The sequence below is a fragment of the Mustelus asterias genome, unplaced genomic scaffold, assembly GCF_964213995.1.
Source record: "Mustelus asterias unplaced genomic scaffold, sMusAst1.hap1.1 HAP1_SCAFFOLD_1566, whole genome shotgun sequence".
Lineage (NCBI taxonomy): Eukaryota > Metazoa > Chordata > Chondrichthyes > Carcharhiniformes > Triakidae > Mustelus > Mustelus asterias.
The window spans coordinates 16496-29372 of record NW_027591511.1 but is presented as its reverse complement, the minus strand read 5'-3'; the positions used below and the strand labels follow the sequence as shown (position 1 = coordinate 29372).

Sequence of the window (12877 nt, the reverse complement as noted above, 5' to 3'; positions counted from 1 at the left end):
ATAATCCAGGAAATTACAGGCCGGTGAGCCTTATATCAGCGGTAGGGAAATTATTGGAGAAGTTTCTTACGAACAGTATTTACTCACATTTGGAAAAATATGGACTTAATAGCAGCAGGCAGTGAGGCTTTGTGCGGGGCAGATCATGTCTCACAAACTTGATTGAGTTTTTTGAGGAAGTGACAGCGATGATTGACGCGGGTAGGGCAGTGGATGTTGTCAACATGGACTTTAGCAAGGACTTTGACAAGGTCCCACAGGGCGGGCTGATACAGAGGGTGAAGTCGCATGTATCCGCAGTGAGCTGGTAAGATGGATACAGAACTGGCTTGAGTGTAGAAGAGACAGAGTAGCGGTGGAAGGGTGTGTTTCAGAGTGGGGATTTGTAGCTAGTGGCGTTGTGTAGGGATCAGTGCTGGGACCTCTGCTGTTTGCAATATATACATAAATGACCTGGAGGAGAATGTAGGTGGTCTGATTAGTAAGTTTTTAAATGTCTCAAAGACTGGGGGAGCTACGAATAGTGAGGAGGCTGGTCAGAGGATGCAGCAGGATATAGTAAGGCTCAGGTGCAGAAATGGCAGATGGAGTTTAATCCAGACAAATGCGAGGTGATGCATTTTGGAAGGTGTAATGCAGAAGGGATGTATAAAGTAAATGGCAGAACCCTTAGAAGCATTAACATACGGAGGGATCTAGGCCTACAGGACCACAGTTCTCTGAAAGTGGCAACACAAGTGAATAAGGAGGTCAAGAAGATGTATGGCAAGCTTGCCTTCATTGGTCGGAGCAGAGAGTATTATAATTGGCAAGTCATGTTGCTGCTGTATGGAACTCGAGTTAGGCCACATTGGAATATTGCCTACAGTTCTGGTCGCCGCACTACCAGAAGGATGTGGAGGCTTTGGAGAGGGTACAGAAAAAGGTTTACCACGATGTTGCCTGGTATGGAGGGTATTAGCTATGAGGAGAGGTTGGACAAACTTAGTTTGTTTTCACTTGAACGTCGGAGGCTGAGGGCGACCTGATAGACAGAATTGTGAGAGGCACGGATAGAATGGATAGTCAGAGTCTTTTTCCCAGGGCAGAAATGTCAATTAATAGGGGACATAGGTTTAAGGTAAAAGGGAGAAAGTTTAAAGGAGATGTGAGAGGTGAGTTTTTTTACACAGAGGGTGGTAAGTGCCTGGAATGCACTGCCAGAGGAGAGGGTAGAAGCTGATACAATGGCAACGTTTAAGAGGCATCTCAAGAGATACATGAATAGGCCGGGAATAGAAAGATACGGACCACATAGAGGCAAAAGGTCTTTAATTTTAAAAGGTGTAATGTGCCAGTGCAGGCTTGGTGGGCCGAAGGGCCTGTTCCTGTGCTTTACTGTTCTTTGTTCTCTCACCCACCTCTCCCCATTCACACACACCAGACAGCCTGTTCCCCTATCGGAGGGGGATTAACCCTCTCACCCACCTCTCCCCATTCACACACACCGGGCAGCCTGTTCCCCTATCGGAGGGGGATTAACCCCCTCACCCACCTCTCCCCATTCACACACACCGGACAGCCTGTTCCCCATCGGAGGGGGATTAACCCTCTCACCCACCTCTCCCATTGACACACACCGGGCAGCCTGTTCCCCTATCGGAGGGGGATTAACCCCCTCACCCACCTCTCCCCATTCACACACACCGGGCAGCCTGTTCCCCTATCGGAGGGAGATTAACCCTCTCACCCACCTCTCCCCATTCACACACACCGGGCAGCCTGTTTCCCTATCGGAGGGAGATTAACCCCCTCACCCACCTCTCCCCATTCACACACACCGGGCAGCCTGTTCCCCTATCGGAGGGGGATTAACCCTCTCACCCACCTCTCCCCATTGACACACACCGGGCAGCCTGTTCCCCTATCGGAGGGGGATTAACCCTCTCACCCACCTCTCCCCATTCACACACACCGGACAGCCTGTTCCCCTATCGGAGGGGGATTAACCCTCTCACCCACCTCTCCCCATTCACACACACCGGACAGCCTGTTCCCCTATCAGAGGGGGATTAACCCCCTCACCCACCTCTCCCCATTGACACACACCGGACAGCCTGTTCCCCTGTCACTGGGGGTTTATTTTTCTTGCCGACCCCTGGAGTTTTGGCTGCTTTTATTTGCAGCATGTTTGCAGCAATGCTGGCACTGCGCCATCAGAGAAGTTCCGCTTTGTGGCATGTAGCCTTTGCCAGTCATGCTGTCGCCTATGGCAACCGTCGCCCGGGCAACCAGAGCTGACTGCAGCAATGCAGGTAAAAACAGGGCGAGGGAGGGAGAGGCCGAGAGCATGTTTCAGTGGCGCTCCCTGCCCCACTCGGGTCATTGCCCCTGCCCCAGTGATTGGGTAGCCCGTTGGAGACCGCAATTGGTGAGAGAGTTTAATTGGTTTGGATAGTGGCCGAATGTGATTGGATGGTTAGAAACTGTAATTGTGTTTTGAGAGATTGTAATTACTTGGTCAGAGATTGTAATTGTTTCGTTACTTGCAGATTGTAATTGAACATCAGAACTAGGAGCAGGAGTAGGCCCTCTGGCCCCTCGAGCCTGCTCCACTGTTCAATAAGATTGTGGCTGATCTTTTCGTGGACTCTTCTCCACTTACCGGCCCACTCACCATAACCCTTAATTCCTTTACTCTTCAAAAATCTATCTATCTTTCCCTTACAAACATTCAATGAGGCAGCCTCAACTGCTTCACTGGGCAGGGAATTCCACAGATTCACAACCCTTTAGGTGAAGAAGTTCCTCCTCAACTCAGTCCTAAATCTGCTTCCCCTCATTTTGAGGCCATGCTCCCAGTTCTAGTTTCACCCGCCAGTGGAAACAACAGTCACTATTTTACCTTTATTAATCTTATATGTTTCTATAAGATCTCCCCTCATTCTTCTGAATTCCAATGAGTATAGCCCCAGTCTACTCAGTCTCTCCTCATAAGCCAACCCTTTCAACTCCAGAATCAACCTAGTGAATCTCCTCTGCACCCCCTCCAGTATATCCTTTCTCAAGTAAGGAGACCAAAACTGTACACAGTAATCCAGGTGTGGCCTCACCAGCACCTTATACAGCTGCAACATAACCTCGCTGTTTTTAAACTCCATCCCTCTAGCAATGAAGGACAACTTGTCGAATGCCTTCTGGAAATCCGGATACACCACATCCACCATTGTCCACCACACTCGTAATGTCCTCAAAGAATTCCATTAAATTAGTTAAATATGACCTGCCTTTCATGAACAATGTCCCAATGGGACAATTTCTATCCAGATGTCTCGCTATTTCTTCCTTGTAAGAAGTCTCACAACACCAGGTTAAAGTCCAACAGGTTTATTTGGTAGCACGAGCTTCCAGACCGCTGCCCCTTTGTCAGGTGAGTCCTACCTCGTGCTACCAAATAAACCTGTTGGACTTTAACCTGGTGTTGTGAGACTTCTTACTGTGTCTACCCCAGTCCAACGCCGGCATCTCCACATTATATTTCTTCCTTGGTGATAGATTCAAGCATTTTCCCTACTACAGAAGTTAAGCTAACCGGCCTATAGTTACCTGCCTTTTTTCTACCCCCTTTTTTAAACAGTGGCATCACATTTGCTGTTTTCCAATCTGCGGGAACCACCCCAGAGTCCAGTGAATTTTGGTAAATTACCACTAGTGTATTGGCTATTTCTCCCGCCATCTCTTTTAATATCCTGGAATGCATTCCATCAGGACCAGGAGACTTGTCTACCTTTAGCCCCATTAACTTGCCCAACACTACCTCTTTCGTGATAATGATAGTTTCTAGGTCCTCACCTGCCATAGCCTTCCTGTCATCCATTATTGTCATGTTATTTGTGTCTTCCACTGAAGACCGACACAAAATACCTGTTCAATGCCTCAGCCATTTTCTCATTTCCAGTTATTACATCCCCCTTCTCATCCTCTAAAGGACAATGTTTACTTTAGCCACTCTTTTTCTTTTTATATATTGTTGGAAAAGATGTTGGAAAAAATTATAAGGGATAGGATTTATAGTTATTTGGAGAGTAATGAATTGATAGGTGATAGTCAGCATGGTTTTGTGGCAGGTAGGTCGTGCCTTACTAACCTTATTGAGTTTTTTGAGAAAGTGACCAAGGAGGTGGATGGGGGCAAGGCAGTGGACGTGGTATATATGGATTTTAGTAAGGCGTTTGATAAGGTTCACCATGGTAGGCTTCTGCAGAAAATGCAGATGTATGGGATTGGGGGTGATCTAGGAAATTGGATCAGGAATTGGCTAGCGGATAGGAAACAGAGGGTGGTGGTTGATAGTAAATATTCATCATGGAGTGCGGTTACAAGTGGTGTACCTCAGGGATCTGTTTTGGGGCCACTGCTGTTTGTAATATTTATTAATGATCTGGATGAGGGTATAGTTGGGTGGATTAGCAAATTTGCTGATGACACCAAAGTCGGTGGTGTGGTAGACAGTGAGGAAGGGTGTCGTAGTTTGCAGGAAGACTTAGACAGGTTGCAAAGTTGGGCCGAGAGGTGGCGGATGGAGTTTAATGCGGAGAAGTGTGAGGTAATTCACTTTGGTAGGAATAACAGATGTGTTGAGTATAGGGCTAACGGGAGGACTTTGAATAGTGTGGAGGAGCAGAGGGATCTAGGTGTATGTGTGCATAGATCCCTGAAAGTTGGGAATCAAGTAGATAAGGTTGTTAAGAAGGCATATGGTGTCTTGGCGTTTATTGGTAGGGGGATTGAATTTAGGAGTCGTAGCGTTATGTTGCAACTGTACACAACTCTGGTGCGGCCGCACTTGGAGTACTGTGTGCAGTTCTGGTCCCCACATTACAGGAAGGATGTGGAGGCTTTGGAGAGGGTGCAGAGGAGGTTTACCAGGATGTTGCCTGGTATGGAGGGGAGATCCTATGAGGAGAGGCTGAGGGATTTGGGATTGTTTTCGCTGGAAAGGCGGCGGCTAAGAGGGGATCTTATTGAAACATATAAGATGATTAGAGGTTTAGATAGGGTGGATAGTGATAGCCTTTTTCCTCTGATGGAGAAATCCAGCACGAGGGGGCATGGCTTTAAATTGAGGGGGGGTAGTTATAGAACCGATGTCAGGGGTAGGTTCTTTACCCAGAGGGTGGTGAGGGATTGGAATGCCCTGCCAGCATCAGTAGTAAATGCGCCTAGTTTGGGGGCGTTTAAGAGATCCGTAGATAGGTTCATGGACGAAAAGAAATTGGTTTAGGTTGGAGGGTCACAGTTTTTTTTTTAACTGGTCGGTGCAACATCGTGGGCCGAAGGGCCTGTTCTGCGCTGTAATGTTCTATGTTCTATGTTCTATGTTCTATATTTGTAGGAACGTTTGCTATCTGTTTTTATATTCTGAGCTAGTTCACTCTCACAATCTATCTTACTTTTCTTTGTAGCTTTTCTCGTGGCTTTCTGTTGACCTTTAAAGATTTCCCAATCCTTTACTTTCCCACTAATCTTTGCCACTTTGTATACATTTTCTTTCAATTCGATACCCTCCTTTATTTCCTTAGATATCCATGGCTGATTATCCCCTTTTCCTCCAGTCCTTCCTTAGGCAGGTCCATTCAGATGTCTGATGTCAGCAGGGAAGAAGCTGTTCTTGAGTCGGTTGGTATATGATCTTGGACTTCTGTGTCTTTTTCCCGACGGAAGAAGGTGGAAGAGAGAATGTCCGGAATATGTGGGGTCCTTAATTATGCTAGTTGCTTTTCCGAGGCAGTGGGAAGTGTAGACAGAGTCAATGGATGGAAGCCTGGTTTGCGTGATGGACTAGGCTTCGTTCACAACCCTTTGTAGTTTATTGTGGTCTTGGGCAGAGCAGGAGCCATACCCAGCTGTGATACAACCAGAAAGAATGCTTTCTATGATGCATCTGTAAGAATTGGTGAGAGTTGTAGCAGGCGTGCCAAATTTCCTTAGGCTCCTGAGAAAGTAGAGACGTTGGTGGGCTTTCTTAACTATAGCGTCGGTGTGGAGGGACGGGTTGTTTGTTATCTGGACACCTTGAAACTTGAAGCTCTCGAGCATTTCCACTTCATCCCCGTTGATGAAGACATGAGCGTGTCCTCCACTACGGTTGCTTGGCTAGTTGGAGACTGTGATTAGCTGGTTTGTTTGAGATTGATTGATTGGTTGTTTAGTTGGAGACTATGATTGGCTTATTAGTTGGAGACTGTGATTGGCTGGTTAGTTGGGGACTGTGATTGGCTGGTTAGTTGGAGACTGTGATTGGGAATCTTAAGTGAGTCTGGGGTGTGCTCTCATCATAGAAACCCTACAGTGCAGAAGGAGGCCATTCGGCCCATCGAGTCTGCACCGACCACAATCCCACCCAGGCCCTACCCCCACATATTTTACCCACTAATCCCTCTAACCTACACATTCCAGGACTCTAAGGGGCAATTTTTTTAACCTGGCCAATCAACCTAACCCGCACATCTTTGGACTGTGGGAGGAAACCGGAGCACCCGGAGGAAACCCACGCAGACACGAGGAGAATGTGCAAACTCCACACAGACAGTGACCCGAGCCGGGAATCGAACCCGGGAGCTGTGAAGCAGCAGTGCTAACCACTGTGCTACCGTGCCGCCCTCATGGCAGTCAAAGGAATTGTTACAAGGACACTTTGAAGGCTTAACTTCAGTGTTTTAATATCGAGCCTGGGCGAAGCTCACTCAGGGTCACTGCACCTGATGCAATAAAATTACAAAACCGGTATGGCCTCCTTCGAAAGGAAAGATACAGGAAAGGCAGAGAGAAAATGCTGGAGAGGAAACCCCGAGCCTGAAACCTGTTCAAACTCAATCATCTGTGGTATCAGGACCTATCCGCAGGAGAACATTTTGGATGCAGATTTGCCTAAGCAGTCGCCTATGCATCCAATAAACCCTCTCGAACAGCCCGGATGGTAAACACAGCCATCTTCACCTCAAAGGACAAACTAGAGCAGATTGTGATTGGTTAGTTGGAGATTGTGATTGATTGGTTAGTTGGAGATTGTGATTGATTGGTTAGTTGGAGATTGTGATTGATTGGTTAGTTGGAGATTGTGATTGATTGGTTAGTTGGAGATTGTGATTGATTGGTTAGTTGTGTGATTGGTTCAGAGAGTGCAGTTGGTTGTATGGTTGGAACTGGCAATTGGTTGAAGTGTTGTAGAGAGTCTTTGCTCAGATGGTTAGATAGTAATTAAAGGTTGGAGAGTATGATTGCTTAGCAACTTGGGTTGGCTGGACGGTCAGCGATGGTGATTGGTTGGGTGGTCAGTGAAGCTGTTTGACTGGTCAGCAATGGCAATTGGACTGGACAGAATTGGTTAATGACCCATTTTTCGACTCTCTCAAAAAGACATTTTTATGTTTCCATAGGTCGGAGGAGGTCGAGGGTCTGTCCCGAGCATTCCTGAGACCCAATGTGGCTGGAAGAAGGTGGGATCCTTGCAGTTACTGGCCAGAGCCTTCCACAGCACCAACCTGGTGGGGGGCAAGCTGGTGGTTTTCGGTGGGCTGCGATCAGCAGAGTTCCAGGATCCCCCCCTGAATGACCTAGTCGTCCTCGAACCCTCCACCCTGGCGGTCGAGCGGGTGGTCTCTGGAGGTCCCCCTCGCAGCCACCATGGCACGGTGACCCTCCATGACCGCTGGCTGCTGTCGGTGGGGGGCTGGGATGGGAAGAAGCGGGTTGCGGAGGTGCACGCCTTTGACTTGGAGGCGGGAGGAGGCTGGAGGGAGCTGACCCCGGGGCACGGCAGCCAGCCACCAGTGGGACTGAGCGGACATACCTGTACCAAGCTCTCTGACCGAGAGGTGGTGGTGGTGGGGAGAGAGGGGGGAATCCACACACAGCGGAGATTTGCCAGCGTCTTCACACTCCATGTTGATATCTTTGCACAGAGATACAGGTAAGCACGAGTGGAGGAGAGAGGGTTGGAGAGAGGGTTGAGGGGGTGACCCCTGTATCAATCCCCAAACTAATCCCACTGCCCCACTCTCCCCGTAGTCCTGTATCAATCCCCAAACTAATCCCACTGCCCCACTCTCCCCGTAGTCTTGTATCAATCCCCAAACTAATCCCACTGCCCCACTCTCCCCGTAGTCCTGTATCAATCCCCAAACTAATCCCACTGCCCCACTCTCCCCGTAGTCCTGTATCAATCCCCAAACTAATCCCACTGCCCCACTCTCCCCGTAGACCTGTATCAATCCCCAAACTAATCCCACTGCCCCACTCTCCCCGTAGTCTTGTATCAATCCCCAAACTAATCCCACTGCCCCACTCTCCCCGTAGACCTGTATCAATCCCCAAACTAATCCCACTGCCCCACTCTCCCCGTAGACCTGTATCAATCCCCAAACTAATCCCACTGCCCCACTCTCCCCAAAGCCCTGTAGCAATCCCTAAACTAATCCCACTGCCCCACTCTCCCCGTAGACCTGTATCAATCCCCAAACTAATCCCACTGCCCCACTCTCCCCAAAGCCCTGTATCAATCCCCAAACTAATCCCACTGCCCTGCACATTCTTACCACTACAGTTTGGTGGTCTGTATACCACCCCCACCAATGTTTTTTGCACCTTGGTGTTTCTTAACTCAACCCATAGATTCCACATCATCTGTGCTAATGTACTTCCTCAATATCGTATCAATATCATCTTTGATCAGCAATGCAACTCCAACCCATTTCCGTTCTGTCTGTCCTTCCTAAACACTGAATAACCCTCAATGTTTAGCTCCCGTCTTTGGTCACCTTGGAGCCATGTCTCCGTAATGCCAACTATATCATACCCTTTTACATCTATCTGTGCAACTAACTCATCCATTTTGTTTCGAATGCTCCGAGCATTCAGGTATGAGACCATCAGGTGAGCACTGTTAACATTTCTTTTCTCTTTCCTACTATTTTTGACTTGGTCCTTATCTAACTCTGGCCCTGATTTCTCTGCCCATCACTTTCCTTATTCTCCTTACTGCCTTTTCCGCTTGTTCTTAATTCCCCCTGCTCTGATACCTTGCAAAGGTTCCCATCCCCCTGCCATTTTAGTTCAAACCCTCCACAACCACTCTGGCAAGTATCCACCTCCCCCCACCAAGGACATCAGCCCCGATCATGCCCAGGTGTAACCCGTCCAGTCTGTACAGTTCCCACTTCCCCAGAACCGCTCCCAATGCCCTAGGAATCTAAACCCTCCCCCTCACACCTTCTTTTCAGCCCACGTATTCATCCTATGTATCCTGCTGTTTCTATTCTCAGTAAGAGTTTTAACACCAGGTTAAAGTCCAACAGGTTTATTTGGTAGCAAATGCCATTAGCTTTCGGAGCGCTGCTCCTTCGTCAGATGGAGTGGAAATCTGCTCTCAAACAGGGCACAGAGACACAAAATCAAGTTACAGAATACTGATTAGAATGTGAATCTCTACAACCAGCCAGATCTTAAAGATACAGACAATGTGGGTGGAGGGAGCGTTAAGCACAGGTTAAAGAGATTTATGTTGTCTTTCACTTGATTTTGTGTCTCTGTGCCCTGTTTGAGAGCAGATTTCCACTCCATCTGACGAAGGAGCAGCGCTCTGAAAGCTAATGGCATTTGCTACCAAATAAACCTGTTGGACTTTAACCTGGTGTTGTTAAAACTCTTACTGTATTTACCCCAGTCCAACACCAGCATCTCCACATCATAGAAACATAGAAAAACTACAGCACAAACAGGCCCTTCGGCCCACAAGTTGTGCCGAACATATCCCAACCTTTTAGGCCTACCTATAACCCTCCATCCTATTAAGTCCCATGTACTAATCCAGGAGTCTCTTAAAAGACCCTATTGAGTTTGCCTCCACCACCACTGACGGCAGCCGATTCCACTCGCCCACCACCCTCTGTGAAAAACTTCCCCCTAACATTTCCCCTGTACCTACCCCCCAGCACCTTAAACCTGTGTCCTCTCGTAGCAGCCATTTCCACCCTGGGAAAAAGCCTCTGAGAGTCCACCCGATCTATGCCTCTCAACATCTTATACACCTCTATTAGGTCTCCTCTCATCCTTCGTCTCTCCAAGGAGAAAAGACCGAGCTCCCTCAGCCTATCCTCATAAGGCATGCCACTCAATCCAGGCAACATCCTTGTAAATCTCCTCTGCACCCTTTCAATCTTTTCCACATCCTTCCTATAGTGAGGCGGCCAGAGCTGAGCACAGTACTCCAAGTGGGGTCTGATGAGGGTCTTGTATAGTTACATCGTTTCTATTCTCACCAGCACTGGCACAGGTAGTAATCCTGAGACCGTTACCTTTGAGGTCCTACTTCCCAGCTTGCTTCCTAGCTCCCTGTATTCTGCTTTTGGGACCTCATCCCTTTTTAAAAAAAAAACGATGTTGTTTGTACCAAAGTATATTACAACCACCAACCGTTCACCCCCCCCCCTTTCCGAATGTCCTGCAGCCACTCCGAGACACCCTTGACCCGAGCACCAGGGAGGCAACTTACCATCCTGGAGTCTCGTTTGCGGCCACAGAAAAGCCTGTTTATTCCCCTTACAATTGAATCCCCGATAATTATTGCATTCTCACACATTTTACTCTTCCCCTCTGCAGCAGAACCAACCGTGGTGCAACAGAGCTGTTGCTGCTTTCCCCTGAAAGGCCATTCCTCTCAACACTATCCAAAATGGTACATCAGCTTTGCAGGGGAATGGCCACAGGAGATTCCTGCTCTGCCTGCCTAGCTCACCTGCTCTGCCTGCCTAGCTCACCTGCTCTGCCTGCCTAGCTCACCTGCTCTGCCTGCCTAGCTCACCTGCTCTGCCTGCCTAGCTCACCTGCTCTGCCTGCCTAGCTCACCTGCTCTGCCTGCCTAGCTCACCTGCTCTGCCTGCCTAGCTCACCTGCACTGCCTGCCTAGCTCACCTGCACTGCCTGCCTAGCTCACCTGCACTGCCTGCCTAGCTCACCTGCTCTGCCTGCCTAGCTCACCTGCACTGCCTGCCTAGCTCACCTGCTCTGCCTGCCTAGCTCACCTGCTCTGCCTGGCGGTCACCCATTCCCTTCCTGCCTGTGGAGTCTGAGCCTGCAGTGTGACCACCTCTCTCTATGTGCTACCCAGGATATGCTCTGACTCGCAGATGCTCCAGTTTCCCCAGAGGCTGCTCCAGCTGCGAAACATGGGCTTCCAGTAGCTGCAGCTGGAGACACTTCCTGAACATATGTTGGCCTGAGGCACTGGAAATGTTCCCGGTCTCCCACATGGCACAACGAGCAGACCGTGGCTTGGAGCTCTCCTGCCAGGTCTCACCCCTTTAAATTAAACTTTTGAAAGATGTTTCTTTTCAGATTATATCCAGTTTTCTACAGCCCTTCTTTCCTGCTCCCCGTCACTGCCGAATATGGACTTTACAAACTATAAACCACAGACATTACCTCAAACTGCAAGTGATATGATTATTAAATACCGACTCGACCTCTCTACTTAGCAATCAGCTCTTTCCCTTGTGTCCTGTACTCCTGCAGCAGGGCAAGACCACACCTTCTTTTCACCTTGCTTGTCCTCAGTGCCTTTTTAATGGTTAGAGGAGGATGGGAGACACTAATGTAATATCTCGGGCTTCAACACTCCTTGACACCGGTGAGGATTGTATTTGAATGGAGTGGAGTGAGGATTGTATTGGAATGGAGTGGAGTGAGGATTGTATTGGAATGGAGTGGAGTGAGGATTGTATTGGAATGGAGTGGAGTGAGGATTGTATTGGAATGGAGTGGAGTGAGGATTGTATTTGAGTGGAGTGAGGATTGTATTTGAATGGAGTGGAGTGAGGATTGTATTTGAATGGAGTGGAGTGAGGATTGTATTTGAATGGAGTGGAGTGAGGATTGTATTTGAATGGAGTGGAGTGAGGATTGTATTTGAATGGAGTGGAGTGAGGATTGTATTGGAATGGAGTGGAGTGAGGATTGTATTGGAATGGAGTGGAGTGAGGATTGTATTTGAATGGAGTGGAGTGAGGATTGTATTTGAATGGAGTGGAGTGAGGATTGTATTGGAATGGAGTGGAGTGAGGATTGTATTTGAATGGAGTGGAGTGAGGATTGTATTTGAATGGAGTGGAGTGAGGATTGTATTTGAATGGAGTGGAGTGAGGATTGTATTTGAATGGAGTGGAGTGAGGATTGTATTTGAATGGAGTGGAGTGAGGATTGTATTTGAATGGAGTGGAGTGAGGATTGTATTTGAATGGAGTGGAGTGAGGATTGTATTTGAATGGAGTGGAGTGAGGATTGTATTTGAATGGAGTGGAGTGAGGATTGTATTTGAATGGAGTGGAGTGAGGATTGTATTTGAATGGAGTGGAGTGAGGATTGTATTTGAATGGAGTGGAGTGAGGATTGTATTTGAATGGAGTGGAGTGAGGATTGTATTGGAATGGAGTGGAGTGAGGATTGTATTGGAATGGAGTGGAGTGAGGATTGTATTGGAATGGAGTGAGGATTGTATTGGAATGGAGTGGAGTGAGGATTGTATTGGAATGGAGTGGAGTGAGGATTGTATTGGAATGGAGTGGAGTGAGGATTGTATTGGAATGGAGTGGAGTGAGGGTTGTATTGGAATGGAGCGGAGTGAGGATTGTATTGGAATGGAGCGGAGTGAGGATTGTATTGGAATGGAGCGGAGTGAGGATTGTATTGGAATGGAGCGGAGTGAGAATTGTATTGGAATGGAGCGGAGTGAGGATTGTATTTGAATGGAGCGGAGTGAGGATTGTATTTGAATGGAGCGGAGTGAGGATTGTATTTGAATGGAGCGGAGTGAGGATTGTATTGGAATGGAGCGGAGTGAGGA

At 48.1% G+C, this 12877-nt stretch overlaps 1 protein-coding gene across 1 annotated transcript in view; it reads left to right on the top strand.

Annotated features, from left to right (window-relative positions):
* The window catches only part of LOC144488439 (kelch domain-containing protein 9-like), a 48892-nt gene that overhangs the window by 32708 nt on the left and 3307 nt on the right, over nt 1-12877 (top strand). Inside the window, exon 2 of the mRNA XM_078206511.1 lies at nt 7419-7951. Coding sequence (XP_078062637.1) covers nt 7419-7951 — 533 coding nt within the window. The remainder of the gene's footprint in view (nt 1-7418; nt 7952-12877) is intronic.